The sequence below is a fragment of the Periplaneta americana genome, chromosome 16 (assembly GCF_040183065.1).
Source record: "Periplaneta americana isolate PAMFEO1 chromosome 16, P.americana_PAMFEO1_priV1, whole genome shotgun sequence".
Lineage (NCBI taxonomy): Eukaryota > Metazoa > Arthropoda > Insecta > Blattodea > Blattidae > Periplaneta > Periplaneta americana.
Window position 1 is genome coordinate 48,852,712 of NC_091132.1, and position 23,172 is coordinate 48,875,883.

At 35.3% G+C, this 23,172-nt stretch overlaps 1 protein-coding gene across 2 annotated transcripts in view; it reads left to right on the plus strand.

Annotated features, from left to right (window-relative positions):
- Window positions 1–23,172, plus strand: part of LOC138716226 (carboxypeptidase N subunit 2-like) — a 50,186-nt gene that overhangs the window by 21,770 nt on the left and 5,244 nt on the right. The window contains exons 3-8 of one of the 2 annotated variants that reach the window (XM_069849067.1): window positions 6,491–6,641; window positions 8,921–8,992; window positions 14,776–14,847; window positions 17,009–17,080; window positions 17,857–18,050; window positions 22,379–22,572. In XM_069849067.1, the coding sequence (XP_069705168.1) occupies window positions 6,491–6,641; window positions 8,921–8,992; window positions 14,776–14,847; window positions 17,009–17,080; window positions 17,857–18,050; window positions 22,379–22,572 (755 nt within the window). The remainder of the gene's footprint in view (window positions 1–6,490; window positions 6,642–8,920; window positions 8,993–14,775; window positions 14,848–17,008; window positions 17,081–17,856; window positions 18,051–22,378; window positions 22,573–23,172) is intronic. The other variant, XM_069849068.1, reaches the window with a different exon arrangement.

The following is a 23,172-nucleotide window of genomic DNA, read 5'->3' on the forward strand; positions in this document are numbered from 1 at the left end:
AATGTTTAAAGGAACCATGAGATAATAAAACAAATACTACAAGACATAAATTATCTGGCGATTTCTAAACAACAGAACTCTATACAATAATCGGATGGAGAAAGTCCGAAGTGTCAAGTTTAAGTAAGAACAAATACAAAACAACACAAATAGTTATTTAGTTAGTGAGGGGTTAAAAAGGACGCGTCAGCTAATCTGCCTATTTGTGCCCTTATCTAAAATTCTTCAAAAACAAAAACAAGCAATACAATACACTGAAAGCTAACACGAAACTAATAAAGGTATAAAGTATAAGCAGCGCTAAAAAAAAGACAAAAAAATTGAAGTATATATAGTCAATCATGATCAAACAACCAAGCTATTCAATAGTCTAATTTTCAAAAACACGTTGTTACAGTAAAAAGAATGCAATATTTACAAGGTGATTCTTAAGAAATTATAATAGTGAGCAGTTCTCATAACCTAGGTAATATTTAAAAAGAAACAATAAAATAATAAAACAAATATCACCAGAGATAAATTATCTTACTTACTTACAAATGGCTTTTAAGGAACCCGAAGGTTCGTTGCCGCCCTCACATAAGCCCGCCATCGGTCCCTATCCTGTGTAAGATTAATCCAGTCTCTATCATCATATCCCACCTCCCTCAAATCCATTTTAATATTATCCTCCCATCTACGTCTCGGCCTCCCCAAAGGTATTTTTCCCTCCGTCTCCCAACTAACACTCTATATGCATTTCTTGATTCGTCCATACGTGCTACATGCCCTGCCCATCTCAAACGTCTGGATTTAATGTTCCTAATTATGTCAGGTGAAGAATACAATGCGTGCAGTTCTGCGTTGTGTAACTTTCTCCATTCTCCTGTAACTTCATCCCGCTTAGCCCCAAATATTTTCCTAAACACCTTATTCTCAAACACCCTTAACCTATGTTCCTCTCTCAGAGTGAGAGTCCAAGTTTCACAACCATACAGAACAACCGGTAATATAACTGTTTTATAAATTCTAACTTTCAGATTTTTTGACAGCAGACTAGATGATAAAAGCTTCTCAACCGAATAATAACATGCATTTCCCATATTTATTCTGCGTTTAATTTCCTCCCGAGTGTCATTTATACTTGTTACTGTTGCTCCAAGATATTTGAATTTTTCCACTCCTTCGAAGGATAAATCTCCAATTTTTATATTTCCATTTCGTACAATATTCTGGTCACGAGACATAATCATATACTTTGTCTTTTCGGGATTTACTTCCAAACCGATCGCTTTACTTGCTTCAAGTAAAATTTCCGTGTTTTCCCTAATCGTTTGTGGATTTTCTCCTAACATATTCACGTCATCCGCATAGACAAGAAGCTAGTATCAAGTAGTATCGGTCCAATTGCGTATTGACGCATATTTTCTATATTTCAGTAAAATATAAATTATCTGGCGCATTTAAAACAATAAAATGTTATAAAATATCTGGATATAAATGTCCGAAATGTCAGTTATGTTAAAAAAATATACGTACATAAAACAACAAAAGTAACCCGCTCATGTAAAGGGTCCGGAGTGTAAGCAACAACGGGTCAATAAAATCTAAATCACCTTGTAAAGTCCTGTACTGGATAAAAATCTCAGAACTGCATTTACGCAATTAAAATCATTTTCAAGAGCGTCACGTAGTATCGGCCCAATTGCGTATTGACGCATATTTTCTATATTGCAGTAAAATGTGTTCAATCGTAACTGGTATGACACACATCACGCTTCGGTTGAGGCTCGTCACGTAGCAAATAGCCATGTGTCAGAAGATAGCGGTCAATCCTCAATCGGGTAAGTAAAATTTCATGTCGTGACGTTCTTATGGACGAATCCCAAACTCGGACAGTAATTGTTGGCATTATAAATGTATAATATAGAAAAAAAGATATTAAATTAAAATTTCCGTATCTTCCCTCTTTATAATTTATTTACTAATCCCATATGTTACATTGTAGACACAGTCTCCCTGAAAAGGTAAATAATAATATGAAAATCTCATAAATCTTCTACAAGGGACATTTCTAAAAACGTTTTTCAATACATAATACTGGGTGTTCATTTCAAAGTGTGTCATGACGTCATTGTTGTGAATCAGCGATTTGAAGCGAGTTTCAGCTTTTATGTCAAAGAAGTTGCCTATTATTCAAGGCGTTCAATCTGAACTTGAGAACGTGTACGGTATAACTTGAACGTCGTAGCAACAGATGGCGGTCTGAACGGTCTGTGTGTTACCATAACCTCTTTCGAACTGTGTTTTGCGCGGGCAAGTCGTACGCAGGGTATTTGTTATCATCGGTTGCGTACGGCAATATTCCACAATACAAATCAAATGCTCCGTGTCCATGTTGACCGTCGAAGTTAATGTCAACAAATACGTAAGTAATCGTCTTAAATCTCTCCCCATATCCCGACAGTAAGGAAAAAACTCCCCTCAGTACGTGTTTTCATACAGTTCACATTCCTCCATCTACCGGCGTTACGATACGTATCGGTAAGTAGTACTTACTAAGTACTCTTCTGAATGAACGCCGTACTTGCCAGGCAACTTCTCTTGCACATAGGTAATGCGCCTCTGCGGAAATGTAGGAAGATTGAATTCTCTAGGCTCATCGGCTAGACACATGACGACAAACAGCGAGCCATGACACACTTTGAACTGAACACGCAGAATAATCGTTGAAAATTTTCACCTGAGCCTTCCGAACTGAATTCTATTTTCGTAAGGTGAACAATGAAAAGTTTCGCTTTTATCTCAAATCTTATAAATGAATAGAAAAAAGAACTGATTATAAACGCCTTCGGACCACCGCCTCTTTCCAACGCAGAATCAGCTTAAATAAATTGACAAAACATCTTTATAGCGTAACTTGTTATCGCAAATGCTCAATAAAGGCAGCACGCGCTTTAAAGATGTGCGGAGGTGTGAAATATTCTCCCACAACTTCTTTAAATCTAGCTCATTGTGTGCGTTGCCTTTCTTCAAGAGTAATGTTTCCTATTTGCAAGGAGGGATATTTCAAACAAGTTTCACATTCCTTGGATACAAGTTATTGGAGCAGAATGGATTGTTTTGAAAGAAGCGATAATCCAAAGAAAAAAGAAATAAAACAAAACAATGTAGGGCTATTCTCTTAGATCGAGACGGAACACTGCTAGTAATGCGTAGGTGAAGAAATGGGGACGATAGGCCTACATGTACCCAGATAATGCATTAGATTCCATTTACGAAGCATAACTTAATCTAACAGTTAGAGCGTCGATTTTCCACGCTGGAGATCGAAATTCAAATCCTTATGAGTCAAAATGGAATTTGTGGGTGTGGTGGTACTCGTGGCAGTAGTGGTGATGTAGGCATTATTTCTACCTTTTCCTACTTTTCGTTGCGAATAATTTAAAGTCTAGCGGTGACCAAAAATAACAGATCCGAAGAGTCACAAAGTTAACGGAAATTCTCGCTTAGTTATGAAAGTGTAAAATCATTTGAGACGCGCGGTTAAGGTGTAACGCTGCAAGCCGGAAGGTCGCTGGTTCGATTCCCGATGGATTCACGGATTTCTCCATTGATATAATCCTTCCAGACGCACTATGGCCCTGTGGTCTACTCAGCCTCTAACAGAAATGAGTACCAGGGGCATTTCCTTGATGGTAAAGGCGGGGGGCACGTAGGACTGACATCTCTATTGTCATTGACTGTCTGTAAAGATGGAAGCCTTAACCTCCCGCCATCGTCTGGATTGATTTGACCTATAATGGGGTTGACATTTTATAAAAGCATTTCTTACGGATAGTTGAACCACTGAATGTACACATTAGAGATTCAGAATGAAGAAGAGTGGGGGTGATTTCTTCAGACTTTTATAAATTATGATAAACCATTAACTAACATACTTTTGACGCTGTCACTTTCAGATGCAGATCTTTGTAAATACGAGTAGAAAAATATTCTGTGCGAGATCGTGCGTATTTGCTTGGTTTCCGCACAAAACCAATCCGCGGAAAGTCTAAAATTCCACATTCAGTATTCCCAACCTAACACATATAACAATTTCCATCTTCTTACCGCTTAAGTGACATATTGATTTTACTGTTTTAGGTTTTAACATATTATTTTTAGAGACGTTCAATATAGTAATAATTATAAATTGGAAACTTACCACTGCAATTTCACCTAAATTGCACTGTTAATTATTGTTTTTAAATATTTGCAAATATTAAGTAAACACTACAATTCCACTAAAGTAACATTAAGGAAGCCGTGAAAAAATCAACAGGATTCCATAGACTGGGGGGAAAAAAGACAGACGTATATCACGGCCTGCTGGAGTATAGTAAACACAGAAAACATTTTAAAGCAACAATGTTGAAGATAGATATTTTTGTTTTGCAAATTTGCCGTCGTTGAACAGAAACCAAGATGGAGATTTCATTGCAACTAATTAGAAATTCCTCTTTCAGGTATGTAATAAACGATCTTCGCACAAAATAATGTACGATACATGAGCGGTATGTTTTCTTTCAATTCTCGGAAATTAAAGAAGCTCAACTACGTTTCGCTTTTTCAAACTTTTCCTCGAACATGAAAACTTCAACATACCGCTCTTGTAACGCATATTACTAATACATTATTATAATACACAAATCAAGCTTTCAGGTATAACTCCCTGTAAAGTTGATTTGAATAATTTCGAGGGAAAAATTGTTCCGGGACCGGGTATCGAACCCGGGACCTTTGGTTAAACGTACCAACGCTCTATCAACTGAGCTACCCGGGAACTCTACCAGACACCGATTAAATTGTTTTCCCTCTATATCCACAGATCTCAAAGTGGACTGACAACCGTCAAGCAACCAACATCGAGTGCACACTAACTCTGTGTGACTTAAATTGTGGTTTTCTGTTAACGAACAGTGGTAGAGTTCCCGGGTAGCTCAGTTGGTAGAGTATTATTATATAATTCTGTCATTGTACAGAGTGTCTGACTTAAGCCGTTAATTTTTATTTAGGCAGCCCAAATATCAGTCCAGACTTATGGGAGGTATTTAATGGTTTCGCAAGCGAAATCAGGAGTGTTGTAACGTCCGCTAACATCGTCACGTGAATGTTACGAATTTTAGTTTTCGTATGATAATTTTATGTTAAACATGTGCAGTCAATCTATTATGTTATTTATTTAATTTCTTTCGGTTTCCAAATTTTCTTATGGTCGCGTTTTTCAATTGAGAGGATTTTATTGAGTCATTTGCTCTTCTCATATTATTTATTAATACGTAAGTTACCTTCAATCCCTCAAATGAATTTGTTTTGTTTCATTCGGAATAAATAACGGACACAATAAGAAGGTATCTGTAAAACAAATATATATTATTTAACAGAGAAAAATAGTTGACATGCAGAGTTTGGCTGTTATTTAACTTCTCACAGTCCAAATAAACATTTCTTACATTGATAGCGTAAGAATTGTAGGAAATTTAATTCTTGCCTAGCGGTTTTCCCTGAAATTGTATTGGCAACACTGCTAATTATCGTCATCATTTCGTAATTTACTCGATACACTACGTATATAAAATCCGGTAAAAATAGCGGAAAAACACTAATTTGGCAGCTTTGGGACTGTCGGGTGTGTCGTACTAGAGTACAGCCTCAACGGTGTATTTTACGTTGAAAATTCAAGCACATTAGACTGAAAACTACAACTTTTTCCGCTTTCTATTTTTTGCTATCTGCACTAATAACGGAGTTGTCTATGTCGCCGAACTTTTGAATCACCCTCTATTTAACCACGCCGCCATACTCGTCTAATATCAGATATTTCTGGACACTTGAAGCTGGTTCACAATAAACCGGGAACGGAAACGAGAACGGAAATAATGTTAAAATTAATATCTTTAAATGTGAGCATTCACAATTAACTTTTGTGAATGCTCACATTTAAATACATTCATTTTAACATTATTTCCGTTCTCGTTGTCGTTTCCGTTCCCGGTTTATTGTGAACCAGCCTTTAGCTGTGATGTGGGAAGCAATGCATATTATGTCCAATCACAGAAGACTTTAAAGAAGACAAAAACAAATTTAAGCGCAGCGTTTCTTGATAACCGCTGTAACGGTAACTTGCACTTGTACATTCGACGCGCGGTTCAATAGGTGACTTCCTTTATGTATTGTTAGATAAGAACATGAAGATCTGAACTTCGTAACGTTGTAAACCACGCTTTCTCAACTGCAATGCCAATATAATTAATCTTTAATACACGAGACTTCAGTGATGTATGCAATAGATGTAGAAAGGAACTAGGCACCCTACTCCATTATCTCCTACCTTAGTTGCCTCATGGCGATGTCTTATTGGTGTTATTTTTGAGGTTCAAACCTACCTTCGGATAGTTGACTAAACAACAATACATGAGAGAGACTTGCAGTACACAATGCAACGTATTATAGCTCTTTTCCATTGCAGTTTGGATCACCTCTGAAACAGAAGACCGATGGTTCCGCTGCTGTGAGGGTCCCTGTCGCTGCCGTCCCGAAACAATGACTCTGAGCTGCTGGCGCCAGGAACTGGGAGAACTGCCGGCTAGGCAGGTGGTGCCAAAAGACACTCGCGTCATGTGAGTAGATGTCGTTACGTCAACAGACTTATATCGCCTCAGATGACCATTAAGGCTGGTCCACAATAAACTGGGAACGGAAACGAGAACGGAAATAGTTAAAATAAATATATTTAAATTTGAGCATTCATAATTATTTTACGTTCCCGTTCCCGGGCTCCGATAAGCTCTCGTTAATTGTGAATGCTCATATTTAAATACATTTATGTTAACAATATTTCAGTTCTCGTTCTCGTTTCCGTCCCCGGTTTATTGTGGACCAGCCTTTATGTATTTCAAGATTCCACTTATACTTCAGTTTAAAGAGTACTGTTTCCTAATTTTTGTGTTTTAAAATAAGACTCCTTCTAAACTACGAATTTTTTAATAAATATTGTTGCAAATTGCAACAGAACAACGCATCCCAGACATTTTAAATCGGACACAAAACATTATATCATGAATACGATAATTGGTAAACTGCTGCTACTGATACACCAGCTAGGCATAATGGGACGTGGAAATTCTATTTATCTTCACTCCTGTGTATCAATGAAGCCTTTTCTTGCCCATATGCCTTGGTCAAGATCTCCTGCCTCATTGCTAACCAGATGTCGAAGTACGTTAGTTAGTGAGGTTTAAAAAGAGCGCGTCAGCTACTCTGGCTATTTGCGCCCTTATCTAAAATTCTTCAAAACTAAAAACAAGCAATACAATAAACTGAAAGCTAACACAGTAAAAACGAGGTACACAAATGCAGTCTCCACAAAAGAAATTATAAAAGTGAGCAGTTCTCATAATCTAGGTAGTATTTCAAAAGAGACAATAAAATAATAAAACAAATATCACCAGAGATAAATTATCTGGCGCATTTAAAACAAAATTTTATAAAATATTCGGATGTAAAAGGTCCGAAATGTCAAGATTAACATATACTAAACAATAAATGTAACCTCCGGATATAAAGCGTCCAGAGGATATGTGAAACGGATCAATAAAAAACTAAATCACCCCGTCAAGTCCTGTATTCGATCAAAATTTCAGAACTGCATTTGTACAATTAAAATCATTTCCAAGAGTGTCACGTAGTTAGTTAGTGGGGTTTAAAAAGGGCGCGTCAGCTACTATGGCTATTTGCGCCCTTATCTAAAATCCTTCACTAAACACAAACACAATACAATAACCAGAATACTTAAAAGAACTAAAAAGCGTCGTCAAGGTTAAAACGAGGTTCACAAATGCAGTTTCAACAAAGTGATGCATAAAAATCATAAAAGTGAGAAGTTCTCAGACCCTAAGTAGTATTTAGAAAGAAACAACAAAACAATAAAACAAATGCCACCAGAAATAAATTGTCTGGCGCATTTATAAAATGCTCGGATGTAAAAGGTCCGAATGTCAAGTTTGTTAAAATCATATAAGCTTACTAAACAAATGTAACCTCCGGATGTAAAGGGTCCGGAGGATAAGTAAAACGGGTCATTAAAAAAAAATCATCCTGTCAAGTCCTGTATTCGATAAAAATCTCAGAACTGCATTTGCACAATTAAAATCATTTCCAAGAGCGTCACGTAGAGTCGGCCGAATTCCATATTGCCGACGGACGTCATATTTTCTACAGTGCAATAAAAAATGTTCCACCGTTATGTTATGTATTCTTAGTACCATAATACTTATACTTTCAAAATAAAATATTTATGATATTCTAAATTTATTTTTTTAATATTTTAACTTTTGACCCAAAGTTAAAAATATTAATTTCTAAAAACTGATAAATATGAATCTAGAGGATTTTCACTGTATGCTCAAAATTGATTTTACCTTCTAAAATCCAGTGTGTTTATGTAATTATTATGTCTATGGAGGATTTATTTTATTTCATTAATTTGTTACTTGTGGGTTATACTATTTTTATTAAATTGTTTGTTCTTTGAAATCCACACTGTTTTCAATTTCTCGCTGCATTTCAAAGTAGTGTATATCCATTATTCATTCCTTACTATTATTACGAATATCAGATATAGATCTTACCTGCACTTAGTTATAGACATAAGGTACATTATTCCGCCCAATACACCTGTGACAACATGGAACTCAATAATAAACATAATAACAGCTACATCATCGAGATGACATTAAGGTATTTCGATATTATAGGCAGATACCGTACTATACTGTATATCAAAGCAAGAACTACTTGAAATTGCATTAAACAATAGTACAACTGTACTGAATCCTCTTTACAATATGTCCAGTGACAAGGAAGTACCCAGTAAAGAAGTGTTTTTATTTCATTACAGAGATTTGGGAATCAATTTCTTAAGCACTTTCCACAAAGATGTCTTTCAAGGCCTCATCCACCTTACTGAACTGTAAGTAATTTTTTTTTTTTCATCAATGAAATAGCACACAATTTGTCTTACTAGATAATATACAAAATGAATACACAGTATGCAGCATTGCTTATAGCTTCCGTATTTTTAATTTTATGAAGAAACTCTACACACAAAAGTGATAGGGAGTGAAAAAAAAAAAAAAAAATGAATATTTTGAACATGTTTTCAAAAACTATGTTGTTCATTTATAAAATCTGTGCTAACGAGTTATTTTTATGGAGCCATTTGTTTATTTTTCATTATTTATTTGGATTCTTCACATTTCAAAACGTACAAAATATCTTTTATCATTTGGAGAGTCCACTGCAAAAGGGTGGAATGTCGTAAATTTGTGAAAAATGAGATGAAGATTCAGTACTATAGATCAAAGGGAGTAGAATATAATACACTTTGTTGCACTGCAAGAAAGACGACAGTTCCAGATCTACATCGTGTTGACGAATTGGTATACCACGCAAAGAGTGGAAATGTCAAAGTTTAAGTTGCATTTCCTGTAAATTGCAATACATTCGACATTCCCCCTTTTTGCAGTGGACTCTTAATTTATAAACTATTATTTTGTAAATAATTCCAAAAATAAATACCTCAGAATATCAATTTATCACTATAAAGAATAAGGAGGCCATGAATTACATAAGACAAAAGCTGATCAAAAACAATGGGAATAACATTAGAATTTTTCTTTTGGGTTATTTCAAATGGAAAGTCTACCAGGGCTGAACACGAGACCTGGAAGAGTTGAAACGAAGAATTAGGAATTAGACAAAACATATTCAGTGAACAGTAATACTCAAAACATAATATTAAACAATTTTTTAAGACAGACTCATGCATTGTTTGACAGTGAATGGGACCCATTTTGAACAGATATCAGCATGTAACACAATTAGAACATTGTTAGTGGTTTTTCTTTCTTTAAATTCCATGTCTTGTGCTAATATTGTCGTTAAATTTCAATGGTACATATCTATTTTCTGAGCCATTATTATTTTTATATAAATGATGTGTTTTTTTACGTTTTCAGAATTCAAAAATGAGAAAACAAGACGTACATGGTGCCATTAAAAAAATATACTCCTTGACAAACTGCTTATGAACGAAAAACATAGATTCTGTAAACATGTTCAGAGTATTTTTTTTTTTACTCCCTCTGTAACTTTTATATACAGAATTTCTTCATAAAATTAAAAACAGGAAATCTCCAAGCAGTGTTTCATGCTTCTTACTCACCTTGTATAAACACCCTTAAAATGGCATAATTTTCAAACGTACCGAGAACATTATTTCCTTGCAGTATTCTGGACTAAACCCGGAAATAAAATGAGTAGCTTTGGAAGAAAAAATAACAAAATAAGTTTGTCATCCATTTCATTTATGCCTTGAATATTACTGCAATTGAAGGCCTTGCAATAGAGATACATAATATATTGTCATGGCCTTCTTCATTTCGATCTTAGTCCTTACACAAATCCATCTAAATTTCTCTGGCCAGAATTCTGGATAGAATCCCTTCATGTGGACAACAGTGATAGAGTCAAGTGGGTGATGCACAATTTAAAATAATGTAAAGGATAAAAATTGGAATGTGCCAAACGAATCTGTTCCAGTAAGTGAACGCCTACCTTAAATTTTATAGGCATTATGATACAGATAAGCCAGTTAATAATCTTTAAGTAATAATATTTCCGTCCAAGACTTATCTACTTCAATCAGTTTATTTTAATTTGATTTTATGACAAACGTTTTCACTGACCAGTGAACATCTTCAGGTCTTATAAATAAAACGTGAACTGAAGATGCTCAATGGTGAGCAAAAACAGCGCAAAATCAAATTAAAATAAATTTATTGAGTTAGATACGCCTTAGACGGAATTATTATTTACAGCCTACCGCAAAGCTTTGAAGGGCTAAGAGAACAAGAAAAAGTTTAACACAGAATTAACGTTTCCCCATATCCACACCTTCTACTCATCTCTTGAACTGTTGATGCTTGTAAATTAAATTAACCTACTTATTAATGCATTGTACACATATTCTTGTACAATTTTTTACTTGTTCCTTATCTCAAAGCTACAATGACAATGTAAAATTTAATCATTATTAAGGTAAAAGTTCCAGTATTAACACAAGAGAAAGTTATACAGTTGTTTATTATACAAATCATTAGTGATACAAGTGTTATAATTTACATCTTGATTACACACCTTTAATTGCACTTTCACATCACTGTAATTAGTAACGCCTTTGTTCATTCTGTTTTCTTGTTGTTCTTAATGTAGTATTTTAACTTAGCACTGGTTTACTTAAAATTCTCCCCTGAAATGACATCATACATTCAGCTAACAAGGAAAACATCATTATAAGAGCAGATAAGAATTACAATGAATTAATAGTACAGTCAAAATAAGTAATAATAAATGTTGTAACATAACATGCTATTTCAACTTGAATTTTCAAAGAGAAATATATACAGTAATCAATACAGGATGAACAGTAAGTTATGTCATTAATTTCAGGGAGTTATTCTATGAGATATTTCAAACAAAAAAGTTTAATGCAATTCTGTTCGTTTTTGCTTCCTTTCCGAGATAAAAACTGCTTTATATGAAATATTTTATAGTGTTTTTTTGGGAAAGCCAGTGATTTAATTCCCAATAAGTTCAGTCTGTTTAAGAGAGCAGTGCATTATGGCAATAAATGATTGAAAGAATTTTAGTTTTGTCCTTTAAATATGCAGAAATTTTATCTGAACAAATGTAACTTTTCATTCTGAAAAGGAATTTTAAAATATTACATTTGTTTGGATAAAATTTAAAAGGACAAAACTAAATTCTTTCAATCATTTATTATCGTAATACACCATTCTCTTAAATTGACTGAGCAGATTGGGAATTAAATCAATGGCTTTCCCAAAACACGCTATGAAATATTCACATAACACAATTTTTATCTCGGAAAGGAAGCAAAAACGAGCAAAACTATATTAAACTTCTGTTTGAAATATCTCTAAGACTTACTTACTTACTTACTGGCTTTTAAGGAACCCGGAGGTTCATTGCCGCCCTCACATAAGCCCGCCATTGGTCCCTATCCTGAGCAAGATTAATCCAGTCTCTATCATCATATCCCACCTCCCTCAGGTCCATTTTAATATTATCTTCCCATCTACGTCTCGGCCTCCCCAAAGGTCTTTTCCCCTCTGGCCTCCGAACTAATACTCTATATGCATTTCTGGATTCGTCCATATGTGCTACATGCCCTGCCCATCTCAAACGTCTGGATTTAATGTTCCTAATTATGTCAGGTGAAGGATACAATGCGTGCAGCTCTGCGTTGTGTAACTTTCTCCATTCTCCTGTAACTTCATCCCTTTTAGCCCCAAATATTTTCCTAAGAACCTTATTCTCAAAAACCCTCAATCTCTGTTCCTTTCTCAATGTGAGAGTCCAAGTTTCACAGCCATACAGAACAACCAGTAATATAACTGTTTTATAAGTTCTAACTTTCAGATTTTTTGACAGCAGACTAGATAACAAAAGCTTCTCAACCGAATAATAACAGGCTTTTCCCATATTTATTCTGCGTTTAATTTCCTCCCGAGTGTCATTTATATTTGTTACTGTTGCTCCAAGATATTTGAATTTTTCCATCTGTTCGAAGTATAAATCTCCAACTTTTATAGTTCCATTTCGTACAATATTCTGATCACGAGACATAATCATATACTTAAGACTAATCCCTTGAAATTAATGACATTGCTTATGGTTCACTCTGTATACAATGAAGTAATTTTAAAAACATTTTTATATCTAGACATAATAAAATTTGGTAAGAGTTCATAGAGTTACTGGAAAATGTAATGTAGTCATCTCTCCCCAGCTTCTCCAGACCACAAGCTGTTTGCACCCTTGCAATGTTTATGTTTCATCTTCTTCTTCTTCTTCTTCTTCTTCTTCTTCTTCTTCTTCGGTAACCTCACCCAGGTACATGAAACACACAACAAAAAAGAGCAGAATGTACAAAAAAGAAATGCGATTGTAGAGTTAATTTTATATTTTTAAACTAAGATACTAATTGACTGTAAATGACATGTGAGAAAGCAAAATATGTTTCACTGACTTTTTAAATCTTGTATTGTTAAGAGCTTTAGTTTCAGTGGAGAGTTTGTTGTATAGTGTTATTGAACAGCTACCCGAAAACCAACTAGGCTTCAGAAAAGGGAAATCAACATTAACAGCAATAGAAGCACTACTAAAGAACATATGGGACGCCTTGGACGAAAGGGAGAAGTTCTATGTGGTGTTCATAGACTTCACAAAATCGTTCGACTACATTGACAGGGAACTCGTAAAGAAGAAACTGGACGAAACCCTAGGAAAAGACAACGTCTGGACCAAGTCCATAAAATCAATATTAAGATGGAATGAAATAAAAATTTCAGACAATCACTCGACGTCAGAACCGATATTGCAAACGAACAGGATTCTGCAAGGGGACCCACTAAGCCCTCTACTGTTCATCCGGGCAACAGAAGAACTAATAAGAATAATGCAGAGAGAGAGGAAATAAGCTCATACGCATATGCGGACGACATAGTAGTGGGGTCAAAAGATCTTACGAAATTACAGGAAACTATGAACGCCATGGTGGAATGATGCACTAAGCACAAATTTGAGATAAATGTGGAAAAAACTGAAATGATGATATTCAGAAATGGCGGAAGAACACCGGAAGCAGCAGAAATATCCATTCAAAACAGGAAACTAAAGATAGTGTCAGACTACAGATATCTAGGCATGACATTACAAACCAGTGCGAAATGCTACACAAAGCACATAATGGAAAGAGCCACAGAAGCAATAAGAGCGATGCATGACGTAAAAAATATCAAATCTCTGAGCCTATAAACAGCAATGGCACTGTTTAAAACCAAAATATTGCCAATACTAACATCGGCATTGAAATAATTGGAGAGCATCTAACAATGGCTAACCTAGAAACACTAGAAGGAGTAAAGGCAACCTACTTAAAGAAGGCGATAGGAGTCTCCAAGTACACACGCTCGAGATTTGTATATTTACTCGCAAGGGAGACCTTCCTTACTGAAGACCTAAGGACAAACATGATGCTGCCCAAGACGAACGCTTCGGGACGACTATTGTCAACACTAAGAGAGAAAAGAGAAGCCACCCCAATAGAATTCTATGCCACAGGAGCCATGATAGACCGAGAATGGACGAAGGAAAACTTTGAACTCAGGCATGTAATAACAAGACTGGCAGTCCACGGATTTCATCACCTTATCTGCAAGACAAGAACATACCACGACCCAAGTGACTCATGCGTGTGTACATTGTGCAGCAAGAAATGTGAACGCTATCATATTGAACTATGCGCCAAAAGAACAAAACCAATAAGCGAGTACGCAAAAACAAAAGTAAATTAAATGCAATCTAAATGGCCATTTGGCTGCAATAAATATATTATTTATGTGATAAACTATTGAGACTTTTGGAAGGCCTGTGATAATTCGAATGTAAATTACTGCATGTTCTTGTGGTGTAATTGTGAGATTCGAGTTTGTTTCGAAATTATCAAGATATTGCTGGATAAAACAGACTGTGTCAAGACAAAGGTGATAAATATTCAAGGTCTCTGAATATTTATTTACTGCTTGATCGAATAGATATTTGCTTAATAATTTTTAAGATTCTGTTTTGTAGTTTGACAGGTGTAAATTTTGATGATTATTGTTTCAGTGACCTGTTCGACAATCAGATTGATTTTCTACCTGAATCATTACTCCACTCCCTGGACAGTCTTCAGCATTTGTAAGCATAGATATAAGCTGTGTTCATAAATAAGGCAATAACCATTGGTTTCAACATTTATACTACTGAAAATGGTCTACACTTCTTGGCAATAGCGACACCTATGAGCCACTCATAGAGTTGGAGTGAATAATGACATGTTAAGAGCTTTGTCATTAAAAAAAAAAAATATATACGAATTACACAACATATTCAAACCTAAAGTTTTGTCATATCTTACAGTGTCTCACTTAAAATACTTGAAATAAAATTTTTCTACGAAAATAACATTGGCACCGTGTCATATGAACTAAGAATTTTCATGGCAGACATTCTTAATAAAACACCTTAAGATAGTTGCAAAAGAATCTCTTGGATAATTACACATCTTACTTACGGTTTCTCCACTTCTTCATCAGTTGTCCTTTATTCCCACTCTCCAAGTTCGCGGGTCCTTCCAGTCTTCTTCCTCCAAATTACGGTTTCTCAACATCGTCATTATTCCATTTCTCCAGGATAATTTAGAATGGCTACATTTCCTCCTTCCAGGAGATGACCATTCCAGCATCCTCCTTGGCCATCTCTCTTCGTTCATCCGTCTCATAAGCCCATACTATTGCAGTGTTCTTTCTTCTATTCTCTGTAACACAGTCTCTTCTACCTCCATTCACTTTCTTATGTCTTCGTTTCTTATTCTCTAGAACCTGGATATTCTTGCACTTCGTCTTAAACCATTCATTTCAACAAATAGAATTTTATCCGATCTATAGGTTAGTATGGATTCCACAATTTTGTAGAGGATCATTTTCTTTGTCTCCTTCTTAACTTTTCTACTCCATCATATACCGTCTACATTCTAACAAATTTCCTCGCTTGAGAAATTCGACAGTCAATATCCATGTTGCCTCTGATTGAGGTTCTGGCTGATATGTAAATCTATTATCAGGTCGTACATCTTACTTGATGATGTGTGACAGAGGAAGAACACTTGTTTGTATATATCTGAAGTCTGATAAGTGTAATATGTAGCTAATCGGCAATGTAGGGAGAAAGAAACTGGCTACCCTACTCCATTATCTCCTGGCCTAGTTGCCTCATAAGTGGTGCCTTATTGGTATCACTTGTGCACAGCACATTCAAACCTAAATTTTCGAGACATCTTACAGACAGGGGATAACTAATGGGTCTGTGATGAGGGGGAGCCCATCGGCTCAGGGAACTCAGAAAAACCGTTCTATATTTTACCTGAAGACATTATTTTGATTTTGAATAATATTCATATTTAATTAATGCATTCCTTTGGAATGCTATTTATAGCACTTTTACAATAGTTATGTTTCTTTCAATCATCACTTCTCTAGTTGCAATAATTTTTTTCTTTTCAATGTCGCAACGTTAATCCCTCCCCATCCCGCTTCTCCAAGTGCCCAACTCTTTCTATCCTTGTCTCACACGAACACTGCACAGGTCATAATTTAAATTTAGTTCTGAATGATTCCGTTAGTGACATTTCAGAAATAAGGGATTTGAATTTTCCTCTTTGTTTCTCGCCTCAGGAAAAATCTGCACCACTTAACCACAGTCGAAAAATGAACGATATTGTTTCAGTAGATCACTGCACTGCACATACGAACACTGCCGCAGTTTCTGTCAACGTTTGCAAACTTTAGCTTTGTTTTTATGTTATATCGGAATATGTATGCATTTAAGAAGTGGAATTGAAATTAATGGTCTCTTCATGGTGGGGGAGGGGAATGAGTTACTATGGAGATCAAATCCCTGACCTCTGCCTAACATGAATCCTGATAATCTCCACGACAATGTGCATGTTAGCACATTCTTTTCCTTAAACAGCTTTTTCCTAAAATGAGACATTTTTCAACTGCATCACAAATTCCTATTTTCTACTGGCTAGAAATTGTCAGACTGACAAATTTTCCTTTTGGTCAGATACTGCATTTTTTCCTTAATGAGGGCTGGTCGCTACTGTTCCTTTGTCGATCTGAGGGTGAGTGCTTTCAAGTAAACTATTGGAAGGGACAGATTTCTTTGCTGTTTCCAAGAAAAAGGATGCCTGAGTTGATGCTTGAGTTTCACTGAATATAAATAATAATCTTAAGTTATTTGTAACTGCATGTTTATAAAAAAAAAGGTATATTAACATTGTTATATTCTGTTGCAGACGAATGCACAAAAATCGATTGGTTGAGCTGCCAAAATGGCTATTTCTGAAGTTGACTAACTTGGAAACTCTGTAAGTCAAATATATTTATTTTATTCTAACAAAAATAGTAGTTTTTAATTGATGAACAATTATCCCGACTCCATCAGTTGCTGCTCATTGTTCTTATGCTTAGGTAGTGAAAAGTTAAGTTTTTAATTCCGTGGTTATTTTCCAAAAGATTATATGTCACTTTTTTATGATTTTTACTTTTTTCGTTCCTAATAAGTGTTGAATGGTTCTGGTTTAATTATCAAAAGTTTATATATATAGAAAAACTTGGAGATTTGTATTTTCCAGAACTTGACAAGTATACATATCTTTTACCAAAAAGGATTCTAACATGCTCTGTGGACATATCATCTTTTGGCAAATAACCATAGAATTATAACTCGTACTAGATTAATGATTTTATTAAAGTAATGATGAAATATTAACTTGCATATACTTAATGCATAGTAATTAATGTTTTCAGCAAGAGTAATAACTAATAACCTAGCTTCCGGGATGCTTATCTAAGTGATGAATATTGCAATGAGCACCCAACCCTCCTGAGCAACTAACAATAGATTTCGTGGGCCTATTTAGGGGACTTTATTTTTATTCATAACTTATACTCATTCTAAATGAAGTTTTTTCCTACAAAATCAATGCCAGCTCACTTTACAATATGAAAGATTAGAGGTACTTATTTCAGGATATTTAATAAATTAGCTTTTATGAACAAAGTTTCAAGCTTTTCTGTTCAACAACTGTAACAGTTCTCCTGTTACTCCACAGATTATTATGTTAACTTTTTTTCTTTCTAGTGATCTATCAGTAAATGCTATTCGACACCTACCAAAGGAACTATTTCAAGGCACCAAGAAGTTGACAGTAATTCATTTATCAGGGAACTCCTTAGAGGATCTATCAGAACAGATATTTCAAGGTCTACATCAATTAGAAGAACTAGATCTCTCTAATAATATGTTAATTAACATACAGGCTGGTCTATTTAAAGGTAAAGAACATTAATAAAATGCTATGCTAGAAATAATATTAAACTATTCTATGCATTTTGTTAATAGTGACACATAGCTTGACTGAATGCTCCATAATAAGAGAATTTATAATTATAAAATATGAAAATAATGTAAATGTAGTATAATAGGAAAACTGGTATTACAAAAGGAGTTGAAGCATGTGTAGAATTTCTGTTTCATGTACGAGTACTATAAATATTCAATTTGTATTGTAATAATTAATTTTAATAAAAAACATAATCAGATCTCCATCTACACACTGTTAGCTCAAAAAAAAAAAAGTACTAGTCTAATTTTCTTAAAGCTTTGAAGGGTCAAGAAAATGGTTCAGAACAGAATTAATAATTAATAACATTTCTGTATACTCAAACTTTCTACTCAACTGATAAATTATTTATGCTTTTAAATTGAATTAATCTGCTTACACTGTACAGTTTTTGCATAATGTTTGCTTTTTCCACATCTGAAAACTACAAAAGCTACAATGCTGATGTAAGATTTATGGAATACAATACATGAAATAAAATATATAATAAAAATGTACATATAAATCACCCTTACACTGTAAAATGTAAATTCTGAAAGTATTGGTAGTAGCAGCAGTACCGTCAATGTGGGTGACTTGGGAAATTTCAACATTCAAAATGAAATACAACTCTTGAAAATAAGTTTATCATTTTCAAATTAATACCAGTGTGCAAGCTACTTCCCAGGAACATTTGACTGAAAAATAAAAAATCTTTGATAAGTATTTGAATTTTAATAATTAAAAATACAGTGTCCCAAGTCACACCGCATTATTGGGTGACTTGGGACACATCTTGTAAATTATGTTTAATGCAAGTCAGCGATTAATATGGGTGACTCGGGACACATCTTGTAAATTATGTTTAATGCAAGTCAGCAATTGATATGGGTGACTTGGGACACATCTTGTAAATTATGTTTAATGCAAGTCAGCACTTGATATGGGTGACTTGGGACACATCTTGTAAATTATGTTTAATGCAAGTAAGCAATTGATATGGGTGACTTGGGACACATCTTGTAAATTATGTTTAATGCAAGCCAGCAATTGATATGGGTGACTTGGGACACATCTTGTAAATTATGTTTAATGCAAGTCAGCAATTGATATGGGTGATTTGGGACACATCTTGTAAATTATGTTTAATGCAAGTCAGCAATTGATATGGGTGACTTGGGACACATTTTTATTTTTCTTCAATTAATACATGACAGTAAATCGTTTCCAGATAGCAATTAATGTTTTTCTTTAATTAATTACTAATTTAAACGTGATATTATTTGTTTACAATAAAAAAAATAATTTCCTGTTAAGGTTCAAATTTATTTATAATTAAGAGACTAAGCCTACTTCACAAAAACAAAGTTCTTAGGTATGAACAACAGTAAAATGAATGAGTCAACGAACAAATTATATGAATACATTTTGGAATTTGAAGCGCCCCCGGTTTTCAGTAGGTTTGCTGAGAACACGAACAATCTGTGCTCCTTCAATTTGGCATATGTCTGGTATGTTTGGAAACACAAACACGTCCTTACGGTTGTTATAATTTCGCATAAAAGAAGCTTCAACAACCATTTTAGAATCTTCCTGCATAGAACTGGAGGACATCACACTCTGGACTTGCCCCACAAAGAGCCGCTCCTGCTTCTTAGGGCCAGCTGTGAAGAACTTCGCTTGGATAAAGTTTCCATTTTGTAGATCTCGTAGATTGAACCCTAAATCTGGAGTTTTTTTCCACATCATGGACCGATCCCTCTCCAGAATAGCCTTGGTCCTCTTTTCTTCTTCATCTTCTTCTCCACCTTCGTCGACTTCACAAATAATGGAGTCGTTCAGATTCTGTGATATTGGCTCTTCAACTGCGTCCATATCTGAGTCTGAGTCTGGATCCAAGCAAACACTTTTGCCAGGTGCCACTTGAAGCCTCTTCCCTGTACGTGTATTTCTTCCCTTTTCTTTGTCAGGAAACCTGACATTTTCTAGCATGGTTTCGAAAGATTTCGTCCAGGCTTCTTGCGACTCATTTAGATGTAATGGACTGTAATCTGGCAGCTTCTTTAGGACCTTCTCTCTATTAAGAGGAACTATTCCGGTAGCACAAAACCCAGCTAAAACATTTGCTTTCGCTGTACTGTCAATCCTGTCCAGTGTTTGCTTTAACAATGAAGGGAAAACTTCCTTCTGAACACAACCTCGAATGCACTTTTTCCATTGATCAATGGTGTTCCTCCAACTAATCTTCAGTGATCGGAAGTAGGCAACATCTAAAGGTTGACAAAGGTGGGTGCAATTAGGAGGAAGCAAGCAAAAGCGAATTCCATTGCTAACACACTCCTGTATCACTTTAATTGACACATGGCTGGATAAATTGTCCCCCAGTAGGACTTTCGGTCCTTCTAATTTTTTGAAATATGGAAGGGCTACTTTCAGGAACCAGTCCTCAAAAATGTTCATACCGAACCACCCGCTCTTACTTCTGTTGTAGTGTGCCTTTGGTGGGCTGTTCATTGTCCAGTTGTCATACAGGTTTTTTTTTTTACATTTTATTGGGTTATTTTACGACGCTTTATCAACATCTAGGTTATTTAGCGTCTGAATGAAATGAAGGTGATAATGTCGGTGAAATGAGTCCGGGGTCCAGCACCGAAAGTTACCCAGTATTTGCTCCTATTGGGTTGAGGGAAAACCCCGGAAAAAACCTCAACCAGGTAACTTGCCCCGACCGGGATTCGAACCTGGGCCACCTGGCATACAGGTGTTCCGCTTTATAAACTATATACACTGGAAGAACATCACCAGCATCACTTGCAGCCATCATGACTGACACACTTGACTTTGATGAGTCAATCAAACGCTCAGGATTTTACACCCCCGCTTCACTAAAACTTTCATTCGGCCAGGATCATCAGTCAGATGTCCAGATTGTCCCAAGTCACCCACTTTGACGGTAGTAGTAGAAGGGCACAACAGCAACTATGGCTATTTGTGCCCATGCATGAGAATCGATAAATAACTAACGCACTCAAAATGCAGATACAGTTTTCAGAATTTTCGCATCCCAACCATTGGCCAGAGTTGCTACATTTTCTCAGCTTGTGAGCTAAGGTTAAATTCTCATGCCTAATATAGAGAAAACACATTGTGAATTTCAGAATTTTTATAGCTATTTCTATTGTGAACATGTAATAGAAACATTTCCTGAAAAGGAGTTGTTGTTTAGTCAACTGTTTGAAGACAGGTCTGAACCTCATAAATGACATCAATAAGACATCACTTATTAGGCAACTAAGCTAGAAGATAATGGAGCAGGGTGATCACTTCCTTTTCGCCTCCATTGCATACATCAATGACTAAACAAACATTTCATACAAGTCAAGAGAATGCAAAGGCATTTGTATTTGCCCTGAGTCTGTCAGTGACATAGCGGTAGCTGTTACCTCTTATACTTGCACCCCCAAGAAAATAAAATATCAAATAAAGTGCATAAGTGAATATAAAATACAGTGACACAGATGTTTGACAATTACATGTTTGAGTATATTTAGTGTCGTTCTTACAATATTTTCAACTAATAAATTAATGAAATATAAATGTTTAGTATACACTATCCAAATATAGATTACTGATAAACATTTTCAATAATAAAATTTGCCACTACATGAATAGTCAATTAGTCGAACATTAGTGAGATAGGCAGTAGCATCTTCCCTTTCACTGATGGTAGAGAGTGTGAGTAGAGGGGAAAGGCCTATCAATCAAACTGAAACGGGGTGTAGTACCATATTACATTAAAGGAGTTAATATCCATAAAACAAACTTATGTACCATACACTGAATAAGTGTATGTGTCACAAACTAGACATTATTTTCAGAAAAGAATTTGTACATATAAAATTCAAACTTTTCTCGAATAAATTGTCTGTTATTATTCACAATTATTATTTCCAATAAAATCGATTTCACATAACAGTTCCTGATAATTTTGACCTAAAAATATTTTGTGTGTGTGTGTGTGTGTTGAGTTGGGAGAATGTATACGTGCTGGCATGAAAACAAACTCAGTCTCACTCCCTATGAATAGATGTGACAACATTCAATATGAATTAAACTGTTGCATCAATTTTTGGTAAAGACTGTCACATAAAAGAAAATACAAAAACTACAATATGTGACTGAAGGATCAAAGATGATAAAAACACGTATCCATTGCAATCTTAAAAAATATCACAGAAAAAAACTTATTCTCCTCTCAGTCATGACGTTATTTACATGTAGGTCTGTCCTCAATTAGAAGACTACGCCTTCAGGACAACTTGATTCAGCAGATGCCAGGAGATGTGCTGGATGATCTCGAGGCCTTAGAGCAACTCTCACTGCGCAAGAACAGACTGTCAGTCATTCCTTCACTTCTGTTCAGTAGACTCAGGCGACTTAAACATCTGGATCTCACTGGCAACTGGATAAATTCAGTAAGTTTACTGTAGTGATATTATTTTTAAGTGGAATTTATATGCAAACTGCACATTAGACATAACATTCTGGAACAAATGAAAACATAATACCATTTTTTTTTAATTATATCTTGACCAACTGTTATATTATAAAACCTATCAACGAGGGTTGTTCCGAAAGAAATGCCTATAATGTCTGAGCCAGATGTTAGTGGCGTTGTAGTAAAGTTGAACCTTCAAGGTAAGGACCTGTTAGTTTGGTTGTCGTGCAAGAGATAATGGGAGCAGACCAATCTACCAAACTGGCATCTAACACAGACGTGTGTAAGAAACAGATGTTACAGAATTTCTCACCTCCAAACAAATTGCACCCATTGACATCTATCAACATTTGCTAAAGGCATTCGGAGACCATACAGTGGATGCAAACACAATAAAGCCATGAGTAGTGAATTTCAACAGTGGCGAAAATGACAGTCTTCTGGTATAAGAGGGGTGTGATTCTTTTGGATGCCCTGGAGCCTGGAGAAACTGTCAATTCTGGCTAAAATAAAAGCCTCAATTTACAGAGTCATCCCAGGGAAGAAAACCTTTTGCTTGCAACGCCATAAGGCCAGG